Source organism: Anarhichas minor, unplaced genomic scaffold (genome assembly GCF_050575085.1).
Source record: "Anarhichas minor isolate MPS153535 unplaced genomic scaffold, ASM5057508v1 ptg000089l, whole genome shotgun sequence".
NCBI classification, from domain to species: domain Eukaryota; kingdom Metazoa; phylum Chordata; class Actinopteri; order Perciformes; family Anarhichadidae; genus Anarhichas; species Anarhichas minor.
Genome location: NW_027466535.1, coordinates 1 through 15,000, shown reverse-complemented (window position 1 = coordinate 15,000; position 15,000 = coordinate 1). Strand labels below are relative to the sequence as shown.

The window sequence follows — 15,000 nt, the reverse complement described above, 5'->3', positions numbered from 1 at the left end:
ACACACACACAGATGGAGGGTACTGGTCCAGGTTTTTTTGGGTTGTTTTTTTTGCGCATCACAAGGTCGCGGTGCTGGAGATCGTCCCGCGGTCTCTCGGGCTCTCTGCTGCGGGCTTAGGGCGCCTGATGTGCCGATGATCGGTCACCGTGTCCGCGAGCTGCTTCAGCCTTTAGGGATTATAACCGGCTGGAGAATCAACATCAAAGATGTTTAATTTGTGATTTCTGATCTTTTTGCGATACACAAATTAATTGAATTGAATTAAAATAAACCGGGAGGATGTATTTAAAAAATACAAAGAAGCACAAATGACAGATGTCATGGATGAAATGACATCATAATAATAACGATGATGAGGTAATACCACAGCCTGGTGATGAACACTAATATTCACACACTGGCTTCTGATTAACAACCGGTGAGAAACAGGCTGAACTGCGCATGAGCGAGGTTCACACCCAGATCTCAGAGTTCATCTGTCAGATAATCTGTTCACCGATATATTAATACATGAATGTTTATACAGCGTTATAGACGTTTATCTCACTGTGTCATCACCATGCTGTCTCCACGTGTGTGTGTGTGTGTGTGTGTGTGTGTGTGCGCGTGCGTGCGTGCGTGCGCGCGCGTGCTCAACAGGAAGTGACAGCATTAATGGTGACGAGAGGAGAAGATAAATGGAGATAAAGAACTACTGAGGTGAGATGTTCTGTGTGTAGAATATGGAGTATAAAGAGTTAGGGTTAAAGAGTACTACAGTAGTAAAAGTACTCATTCAGAGTAGTATTGTATTTGTAAGAGTTTTACCGTAACTTTATAAAATGTGTGTTAATTTAAAATGAGAGAAAGATAGAACTTTATTTATCCAGAAGAGTTTTATTAGAAGAAGAACAATAGAATATAAATATAAAGATTTACGAACATAAAATAAATAATAATGACACAAAATAGAATAGAAGAAGATTCATTTAATAAATACTTTTTTTTAATTAAGAAAATAGAAAGAGTAAAATACAACATTAAAGATTAAATACAAAGTGTATAAGAAGTGATACTAACAGCAGTGACTCATAAAGGTAATAAGAGAAGTCTTCACTATATTTCACTGTAGTACTACGAACTACTATTGAAGTGTAAAACCTGTATTTTATACACAAAATAAAGATATTTCATAAATACATAAACTGTCAGGCTGCAGGTCACTAATGTGTAGATTTAGTCCAACAGGTTATGAATATTTAAATAAATCAAATAAGTCACTATATCGACCACTTAAAGGAACATTATTATTATTTAGTTTGTTGAACTTCCTGTTTGATCTTCATCAGTGAGGATGATGCAGAGCGGGGGGCGGTGAGGACATGAGCACATCCGACAGATGGAATCCTCTTTCAACGCCGTAGAGCTCCGGGAGCTGCGGGGAGGAGGAGGAGGAGGAGGAGGAGGAGGAGGCTGCGCGGCCCGGGGGTTCGAGAACGCCTCGTACGAGCAGGACGAGGAGCACGAGCTCCGCCAGCAGGGGGCGACAGAGCCGACCGGTGATCAGACCTCAACCTCCGGAAACAGCAAGGTACCTCCTTCTGTTAGGAGTGTGTTTGTGATGTCATAGATGTCTTCAGTCTGCCGGAGACGAAACCAACATTTAAAAACACAGAATAAATAAACCAATGTTTAATAAACCAACGTTTAAAAACAGACGTTTTAATTTAACGTACACAAATGTGATGTTCCAGCGAAGAGAACAAGAAGAAGAAGAAGAAGAAGAAGAGCAGGGCGAACAGAAGCTAGGAGGTCTAATTATGTCGGTCAGGTATTGATGACGCAACACAATCTGAAAACATGTTTTCATTGATTTTGAGTTGAGGTTTTAATTTGACCGCTGCGGTCAGAAGAGTTTCATTCTGTTCACATTTGGCACAAAGTTCCTGCTGCACTCAAAGAGGAACTGATTAGATTTTGGTGGTCAAACATCAAACGTCACTGTGACCTCACCAACACATGTTCGGCCATAACTCAAGGACTCATAATGACAGTTCCACACAAATGGACGTAGACGTGATGTTGACGGTTGGTGGAGGCCTGAATCTAGATTTTATTTACCGTGTTGCTAAAACCGGCTCACAGGACTCCTCAAACTCAGCTTGTTTGTGTCTGGATGGTTCCACACAACATGAGCCAATGTTATAAACGTTTGGTGGGATGACCGGTTCTAATAAATACATATTCATTCATAAAACCGATCATTGACTGAACCTGTATCAGTTCTGGTTGGTGGTTTTGCATCCTTCTAGTTTGTTGTCAATCAAAAGGCTTTTCTTCTTGTTTCTTTGCTTTTCTCATCCTTGTCTTCGTCATTGTTGGTTTACTCTCGTTTGTCCTCTTTTGTCTTCTGTACTTTGTGTCCTCTCTGTCTCAGAGGGAGCAGCAGCATCAGGAGCTCTCTCCCCGGTCCTACGATGAAGAGGAAGGAGGAGGAGGAGGAGGGCAGGAGGACGGACATGACTTCACGGAGTTCCAACCGTCTGACGACCACTCGGCGGACTACGGCTTCATCTTCGCTCTGGTGTTCCTGGTGAGCGGCATCGTCCTCGTGGTCATCGCCTACACCATCCCCCGAGAGGCCAAAGTGGACCCGGACTCGGTGTCGGCCCGGCAGATGGAGAAGCTGGAGATGTACTACGCCCAGCTGGGCTCCCACCTGGACAAGTGCATCATCGCGGGCCTGGGCCTGCTGACCCTGGGCGGGATGTTCCTGTCCGTCCTGCTCATGGTGTCCATCTGTCGGGGAGAGATGCACCGGCGCCGGGCCGCCTTCGTCCGGCCCAAGAGGACTTACGGCTCCATCAACCTGAGGATGAAGCAGCTGGCCACAGGGGAGGTGGGAGGAGGAGGAGGAGGAGGAGGAGGAGGCGAGGACGGAGGGGAGGAGTTTTTGGTGGAGCGGAATATCATACAGCCAGGTCAGAGCCGGGACTCCAAATCAGAACCAGGACCCAGCAGGAATACTCCTCTTCCTCTTCCTCCTGCTTCGTCCTCTTCTTCCTCTTCAGCTGCTGCTCATGGAGTCATGTGACTTTTCTCGCTGCCTCCTCTGAGTGAGATCCAAGATGGGGATGCAAAATGGAGCAGGTCCCCCCTCATTGGTGCTGACAGGACGAAGCACATGTTGAGCACAAAAGCTTCAACCAGCGTTACCGTGGAGGAGACGTGTCCTCATCGCAGAGGACCAGAGGTACGTTACCGTGGAGGAGACGTGTCCTCATCGCAGAGGACCAGAGGTACGTTACCGTGGAGGAGACGTGTCCTCATCGCAGAGGACCAGAGGTACGTTACCGTGGAGGACACGTGTCCTCATCGCAGAGGACCAGAGGTACGTTACCGTGGAGGACACGTGTCCTCATCGCAGAGGACCAGAGGTACGTTACCGTGGAGGACACGTGTCCTCATCGCAGAGGACCAGAGGTACGTTACCGTGGAGGACACGTGTCCTCATCGCAGAGGACCAGAGGTACGTTACCGTGGAGGAAGAGCACATGGGTGGAGGTGAACGGTCGTGTATTCTAATACATTTAAAGCACATGGTGAGGTCAGAGGTCTCTGTGTTTATGGGTAATATCTGATATCATTACGGTCATTTAGAGGGAAGTGATGCTGCTGAATTATTTAAATCAATAAACAGAGAAAACATTTTGAATCAACAGAGAAGAAGATTAAAAGTCCTCATGTCCTGCAGGAAGTCAAAGACCAAACAATACACAGACTTTATGTTCTCCTTGTTCACATAAGATCACTTTTTAGCCCCTCATATTATTATTATTTTATTTTAGATAGATAGATAGATGAATAAATGAATAAATGAATAAATTAATCAATGAATCAATGAATCAATGAATCAATGAATAAATAAAACAAACCAGAACAGATCCAACGTCTCCTGAAACTGTTTCCTCGTGTTTATCATCAGCATCACTTCCCAACATCCTGCAGCTCCGTCATGTAACGGATTACATATTTAATATTTATTCATCATTTTCAAACTAGCTGCCGTGCTACATGCTACATGCTACATGCTACATGCTAGCAGCTGCTGTCACCAGTTAAATCCAATAAAAACAGAACAGAATGGAGTTCTTCTGCTGACTGGATGAACCTTTAATTATTTGTATTATATGTAAACAGATTATTGTTATTTTCTGCCTTAATGAGGAAACACAGACACTGTAAGTGATGTACACGCAAATATTATTATGCTAATGTGTTAAGGTCTTGAGCCAAGGTTACCAGCCACACACACACACAGACAGACACACACACACACACACACACACACAGACAGACACATACACACACAGACACACATACACACAGACACACACACACATACACACACAGACACACACACATAGACAGACACACACACACATACACACACAGACACACACACATAGACACACAGACACACATACACACACAGACACATACACACAGACACACATACACACACAGACACACACACATACACACACAGACACACATACACACACAGACACACACACACATACACACACAGACACACATACACATACACACAGACACACATACACACACAGACACACACACATAGACACACATACACACACAGACACACACACACATACACACAGACACACACACATACACACACAGACACACATACACACACAGACACATACACACAGACACACATACACACACAGACACACACACATACACACACAGACACACATAAACACACAGACACACACACACATACACACACAGACACACATACACACACAGACACATACACACAGACACACATACACACACAGACACACACACATACACACACAGACACACATACACACACAGACACACACACACATACACACACAGACACACACACATAGACAGACACACACACACATACACACACAGACACACACACATAGACAGACACATACACACACAGACACACACACACATACACACAGACACACACACATACACACACAGACACACATACACACACAGACACACACACACATACACACAGACACACACACATACACACACAGACACACATACACACACACACACATACACACAGACACACACACACACACACACAGACACACATACACACACAGACACATACACACAGACACACACACATACACACACAGACACACATACACACACAGACACACACACACATACACACACAGACAGACACACACACACACAGACAGACACACACACACACAGACACACACACAGACACACACACACACACACACAGACACACACACACATACACACACAGACACACACACACACACACACAGACACACACACACATACACACACACACACACACACACACAGACACACACACACATACACACACAGACACACATACACACACAGACACACACACACATACACACACAAACAGACACACACACACACACACACACACACATACACACACAGACACACACACACACACACACAGTAGCATTTACTCAGAGACTCGTTGAATGTACGTTGATGCTGTCGGTCACATGGTGTCAACAGTCATGTGACTTCAGTGCAGTCGCCTTGGAAACACTGGTGTATAAACATTCTGCTCTTTTTATTGTTCTGTCTTCATAGATGTGTATTTAATAATAAAGGGATATTTAGCAGAGGTACAATAAAGCAGGACTGTCACATTTTTTGCCTTCAAAATAAAAGCAGGAACAAGAAAGTGACGAAGGTTTGAAGAGTTTAAATGTAGGAAAATTAAATATTCCGTCAGCTAAAAAGTGTCTGAATGAAATGATGCAAATACAAGTTTATGAAATGATCATGTGGCCTGGCAAGAGGAGTTGTGTCTGTTTGTGAATCTTTTTGCAATCAATCAATGACTGAATGAAAGTAATATTTAACACAGAAATAAAGGATATTTCACTAAAGAGTTTTTCTACATTATGTTTACCGTCAGCTGGTGCAAATGTTTATGGAGTAAGAGAATATGAATTAGTATGTGTGTCTGTAGCTGTGTAATGAACAATGATAATGTACAATATCACTGAGAGAAGTGACATATGACAGCAGCGTCTCTACCATGAAGCAGACGGGCTGTTTTATTAATAATATCCAGAAATCTGAACTACTTATTGTTTTATTTGTTCCTTTATTACTTCACAGATTTCTTCTCATGTTATGTGCTAAAATGAAAACGCTGAAGACGTCAAATTTGAGCAGAAATCATTTATAATTCATCCGCCAAACTAATAATAAATACTTATTAAAATGCATTTTTGTAATGTAAGTCATGTTTTAAGACTTTATAATATTTTTTACTGTTTATGGACATATTTCATTTATTCAATTAGAAACTCACAGAATCTAAATGTTGTTGTTATTACTTCACCTCACGCTGTATTCTATGAAGAGGAGCTCGTGTACGTTGTGTAACTTCATATCATATCATAATAAAGTGTTTATTGTTGATTATTCATTTCATATTTTACAAATCTTTAAAATCTCCTCAAGAGCCGAGATCAACGCAATTAATCAATTATAGTTGAATGTCGGGAGTTTTTCATGTTTATAACTGAAGAAAGAGAAAAACATTATTAAAATATATCTATTGAACACACACATATATAATTATATATATATGTGTGTATATAAATATGATTTTTTATGTCATCATCATGATTTTTATGAACGTGACCGATGTGCTGACTGCTTGTTTGACTCTTGAACTTATTCCTGATGTGAAACATGTCGATGTGGTCGATGAAGTATTCAGATCCATTACTACAGTAAAAGTACTAATAACATAGTATAAAATACTGTTAGATCTCCTCCATCAAGAGAGTAATATAAGTCAAAATGATCAATCAGGAGAATGTACTGAATGAAAGTATTACAAGTAAAAGTACTCAATGCAGATATGTGACTGTTGTACTATTATATATTCATATATCATTGGAATACTATTACTAATGCATTCATGTAAAAGCAGTATTTTATTATTGTAGTTGGTTGAGCTGGTGCTCATTTTGAAAATAGATTAAAATAATAATAATAATAATAATTAGCAAATTCCATTTAACATGAAAAATGACAACATGATCAAAATAGTACGATATGACTTCATGTCATACTATTATATGACTTCATGACATTCTATTATATGACTTCATGACATACTATTATATGACTTCATGTCATACTATTATATGACTTCATGTCATACTATTATATGACTTCATGACATACTATTATATGACTTCATGACATTATATTATATGACTTCATGACATACTATTATATGACTTCATGACATTCTATTATATGACTTCATGACATTCTATTATATGACTTCATGTCATACTATTATATGACTTCATGACATTCTATTATATGACTTCATGTCATACTATTATATGACTTCATGACATTCTATTATATGACTTCATGACATTCTATTATATGACTTCATGACATTCTATTATATGACTTCATGACATTCTATTATATGACTTCATGACATTCTATTATATGACTTCATGTCATACTATTATATGACTTCATGTCATACTATTATATGACTTCATGACATTCTATTATATGACTTCATGTCATACTATTATATGACTTCATGACATTATATTATATGACTTCATGTCATACTATTATATGACTTCATGACATTCTATTATATGACTTCATGACATACTATTATATGACTTCATGACATTATATTATATGACTTCATGACATACTATTATATGACTTCATGACATTCTATTATATGACTTCATGTCATACTATTATATGACTTCATGACATTCTATTATATGACTTCATGACATTCTATTATATGACTTCATGTCATACTATTATATGACTTCATGTCATACTATTATATGACTTCATGACATTCTATTATATGACTTCATGACATACTATTATATGACTTCATGACATTCTATTATATGACTTCATGTCATACTATTATATGACTTCATGACATTCTATTATATGACTTCATGACATTCTATTATATGACTTCATGTCATACTATTATATGACTTCATGTCATACTATTATATGACTTCATGTCATACTATTATATGACTTCATGACATTCTATTATATGACTTCATGACATTATATTATATGACTTCATGACATTATATTATATGACTTCATGACATACTATTATATGACTTCATGACATTATATTATATGACTTCATGTCATACTATTATATGACTTCATGACATTCTATTATATGACTTCATGACATACTATTATATGACTTCATGACATTATATTATATGACTTCATGTCATACTATTATATGACTTCATGACATTCTATTATATGACTTCATGACATTCTATTATATGACTTCATGACATTCTATTATATGACTTCATGACATACTATTATATGACTTCATGTCATACTATTATATGACTTCATGACATACTATTATATGACTTCATGTCATACTATTATATGACTTCATGACATTCTATTATATGACTTCATGACATTATATTATATGACTTCATGACATTCTATTATATGACTTCATGACATACTATTATATGACTTCATGACATTATATTATATGACTTCATGTCATACTATTATATGACTTCATGACATTCTATTATATGACTTCATGACATTATATTATATGACTTCATGTCATACTATTATATGACTTCATGACATTCTATTATATGACTTCATGTCATACTATTATATGACTTCATGACATTATATTATATGACTTCATGACATACTATTATATGACTTCATGACATTATATTATATGACTTCATGACATTATATTATATGACTTCATGACATACTATTATATGACTTCATGACATTCTATTATATGACTTCATGACATTATATTATATGACTTCATGTCATACTATTATATGACTTCATGACATTCTATTATATGACTTCATGACATTCTATTATATGACTTCATGACATTATATTATATGACTTCATGTCATACTATTATATGACTTCATGTCATACTATTATATGACTTCATGACATTCTATTATATGACTTCATGACATACTATTATATGACTTCATGACATTCTATTATATGACTTCATGACATTATATTATATGACTTCATGTCATACTATTATATGACTTCATGACATTCTATTATATGACTTCATGACATACTATTATATGACTTCATGACATTCTATTATATGACTTCATGACATTATATTATATGACTTCATGTCATACTATTATATGACTTCATGACATTCTATTATATGACTTCATGACATACTATTATATGACTTCATGACATTCTATTATATGACTTCATGACATTCTATTATATGACTTCATGTCATACTATTATATGACTTCATGACATTCTATTATATGACTTCATGACATTCTATTATATGACTTCATGTCATACTATTATATGACTTCATGACATACTATTATATGACTTCATGTCATACTATTATATGACTTCATGACATACTATTATATGACTTCATGTCATACTATTATATGACTTCATGACATTCTATTATATGACTTCATGACATTCTATTATATGACTTCATGACATACTATTATATGACTTCATGACATTCTATTATATGACTTCATGTCATACTATTATATGACTTCATGACATACTATTATATGACTTCATGTCATACTATTATATGACTTCATGACATTCTATTATATGACTTCATGACATTCTATTATATGACTTCATGACATACTATTATATGACTTCATGACATACTATTATATGACTTCATGACATACTATTATATGACTTCATGACATACTATTATATGACTTCATGACATTCTATTATATGACTTCATGACATTCTATTATATGACTTCATGACATTCTATTATATGACTTCATGACATTCTATTATATGACTTCATGACATACTATTATATGACTTCATGACATTATATTATATGACTTCATGACATACTATTATATGACTTCATGACATACTATTATATGACTTCATGACATTATATTATATGACTTCATGACATTCTATTATATGACTTCATGACATTCTATTATATGACTTCATGTCATACTATTATATGACTTCATGACATTCTATTATATGACTTCATGACATTCTATTATATGACTTCATGTCATACTATTATATGACTTCATGACATTCTATTATATGACTTCATGACATTCTATTATATGACTTCATGACATACTATTATATGACTTCATGACATTCTATTATATGACTTCATGTCATACTATTATATGACTTCATGACATTCTATTATATGACTTCATGACATTCTATTATATGACTTCATGACATACTATTATATGACTTCATGACATTCTATTATATGACTTCATGACATTCTATTATATGACTTCATGTCATACTATTATATGACTTCATGACATTCTATTATATGACTTCATGACATTCTATTATATGACTTCATGTCATACTATTATATGACTTCATGACATTCTATTATATGACTTCATGTCATACTATTATATGACTTCATGACATTATATTATATGACTTCATGACATTATATTATATGACTTCATGTCATACTATTATATGACTTCATGACATTCTATTATATGACTTCATGACATTCTATTATATGACTTCATGACATACTATTATATGACTTCATGACATTCTATTATATGACTTCATGTCATACTATTATATGACTTCATGACATTCTATTATATGACTTCATGACATTCTATTATATGACTTCATGACATTCTATTATATGACTTCATGTCATTACTATTATATGACTTCATGACATTCTATTATATGACTTCATGACATTCTATTATATGACTTCATGTCATACTATTATATGACTTCAATGACATTTCTATTATATGACTTCATGACATACTATTATATGACTTCATGACATTACTATTATATGACTTCATGTACATTCTAATTATTATGACTTCATGTCATACTATTATATGACTTCATGAACATTCTATTATATGACTTCATGACATTCTATTATATGACTTCAATGACATACTATTATATGACTTCATGACATTCTATTATATGACTTCATGTCATACTATTATATGACTTCATGTCATACTATTATATGACTTCATGACATTCTATTATATGACTTCATGTCATACTATTATATGGACTTCATGTCATACTATTATATGACTTCATGACATTCTATTATATGACTTCATGACATACTATTATATGACTTCATGACATTCTATTATATGACTTCATGACATTCTATTATATGACTTCATGACATACTATTATATGACTTCATGACATACTATTATATGACTTCATGACATTCTATTATATGACTTCATGTCATACTATATATGACTTCATGACATTACTATTATATGACTTCATGACATTCTATTATATGACTTCATGTCATACTATTATATGACTTCATGACATTCTATTATATGACTTCATGACATTCTATTATATGACTTCATGACATACTATTATATGACTTCATGACATTACTATTATATGACTTCATGTCATACTATTATATGACTTCATGACATTCTATTATATGACTTCATGACATTCTATTATATGACTTCATGTCATTCTATTATATGACTTCATGACATTATATTATATGACTTCATGACATACTATTATATGACTTCATGACATTCTATTATATGACTTCATGTCATACTATTATATGACTTCATGACATTCTATTATATGACTTCATGTCATACTATTATATGACTTCATGACATTCTATTATATGACTTCATGACATTCTATTATATGACTTCATGTCATACTATTATATGACTCATGACATTCTATTATATGACTTCATGACATTCTATTAATATGACTTCATGTCATTCTATTATATGACTTCATGACATACTATTATATGAACTTCATGACATTCTATTATATGACTTCATGTCAATACTATTATATGACTTTCATGTACATACTATTATATGACTTCATGTCATTCTATTATATGACTTCATGACATACTATTATATGACTTCATGACATTCTATTATATGACTTCATGACATTCTATTATATGACTTCATGTCATACTATTATATGACTTCATGACATTCTATTATATGACTTCATGACATACTATTATATGACTTCATGACATTCTATTATATGACTTCATGACATTCTATTATATGACTTCATGTCATACTATTATATGACTTCATGACATTACTATTATATGACTTCATGACATTCTATTATATGACTTCATGACATACTATTATATGACTTCATGACATTCTATTATATGACTTCATGACATTCTATTATATGACTTCATGACATACTAATATATGACTTCATGTCATACTATTATATGACTTCATGACATTCTATTATATGACTTCATGAAATTCTATTATATGACTTCATGTCATACTATTATATGAAACTTCATGAAACAGTCTATTATATGACTTCATGACATTCTATTATATGACTTCATGTCATACTATTATATGACTTCATGTCATACTATTATATGACTTCATGACATTCTATTATATGACTTCATGTCATACTATTATATGACTTCATGACATTCTATTATATGACTTCATGTCATACTATTATATGACTTCATGACATTCTATTATATGACTTCATGACAATCTAATTATATGACTTCATGTCATACTATTATATGACTTCATGACATTCTATTATATGACTTCATGACATTCTAATTATATGACTTCATGTCATACTATTATATGACTTCATGACATTCTATTATATGACTTCATGTCATACTATTATATGACTTCATGACATTCTATTATATGACTTCATGTCATACTATTATATGACTTCATGACATTCTATTATATGACTTCATGTCATACTATTATATGACTTCATGTCATACTATTATATGACTTCATGACATTCTATTATATGACTTCATGTCATACTATTATATGACTTCATGACATTACTATTATAATGACTTCATGTCATTCTATTATATGACTTCATGTCATACTATTATATGACTTCATGACATTCTATTATATGACTTCATGTTATACTATTATATGACTTCATGTCATACTATTATATGACTTCATGACATTCTATTATATGACTTCATGTCAATACTATTATATGACTTCATGACATTCTATTATATGACTTCATGTTATACTATTATATGACTTCATGTCATACTATTATATGACTTCATGACATTCTATTATATGACTTCATGTCATACTATTATATGACTTCATGACATTCTATTATATGACTTCATGACTATTCTATTATATGACTTCATGTCATACTATTATATGACTTCATGACATTCTATTATATGACTTCAAGTCATACTATTATATGACTTCATGACATACTATTATATGACTTCATGACATTCTATTATATGACTTCATGACATTCTATTATTATGACTTCATGACATTCTATTATATGACTTCATGTCATACTATTATATGACTTCATGACATTCTATTATATGACTTCATGTCATACTATTATATGACTTCATGACATTCTATTATATGACTTCATGACATACTATTATATGACTTCATGACATTCTATTATATGACTTCATGTCATACTATTATATGACTTCATGACATTCTATTATATGACTTCATGTCATACTATTATATGACTTCATGACATTCTATTATATGACTTCAAGTCATACTATTATATGACTTCATGTCATACTATTATATGACTTCATGACATTCTATTATATGACTTCATGACATACTATTATATGACTTCATGTCATACTATTATATGACTTCATGACATTCTATTATATGACTTCATGACATTCTATTATATGACTTCAAGTCATACTATTATATGACTTCATGACATTCTATTATATGACTTCAAGTCATACTATTATATGACTTCATGACATTCTATTATATGACTTCAAGTCATACTATTATATGACTTCATGACATTCTATTATATGACTTCATGACATTCTATTATATGACTTCAAGTCATACTATTATATGACTTCATGACATTCTATTATATGACTTCATGACATTCTATTATATGACTTCAAGTCATACCTATTATATGACTTCATGACATTCTATTATATGACTTCATGACATTCTATTATATGACTTCATGTCATTCTATTATATGACTTCATGACATACTATTATATGACTTCATGACATACTATTATATGACTTCATGACATTCTATTATATGACTACATGTCATACTATTATATGACTTCATGACATTTCTATTATATGACTGTCATGTCATACTATTATATGACTTCATGACATTCTATTATATGACTTCATGTCATACTATTATATGACTTCATGACATACCTATATATGACTTCATGACATTATATTATATGACTTCATGACATTTCTATTATATGACTTCATGTCATACTATTATATGACTTCATGACATTCTATTATATGACTTCATGTCATACTATTATATGACTTCATGACCATTACTATTATATGACTTCATGACATTATATTATATGACTTCATGACATTCTATTATATGACTTCATGTCATACTATTATATGACTTCATGACATTCTATTATATGACTTCATGTCATACTATTATATGACTTCATGACATTCTATTATATGACTTCATGTCATACTATTATATGACTTCATGACATACTATTATATGACTTCATGACATTCTATTATATGACTTCATGTCATACTATTATATGACATTCATGACATTCTATTATATGACTTCATGTCATACTATTATATGACTTCATGACATTCTATTATATGACTTCATGACATTCTATTATAT

General features: G+C 33.3%; 1 protein-coding gene across 1 annotated transcript; it reads left to right on the top strand.

Moving 5' to 3' along the window:
- The first annotated feature begins 1,381 nt into the window (after positions 1-1,381).
- Positions 1,382-3,076, top strand: tmem74b (transmembrane protein 74B). The gene is made up of 2 exons (XM_076082068.1): positions 1,382-1,573; positions 2,420-3,076. Exons 1-2 carry the CDS (start codon positions 1,382-1,384, stop codon positions 3,074-3,076), a joined length of 849 nt encoding a protein of 282 aa, XP_075938183.1.
- Positions 3,077-15,000: the final 11,924 nt, after the last annotated feature.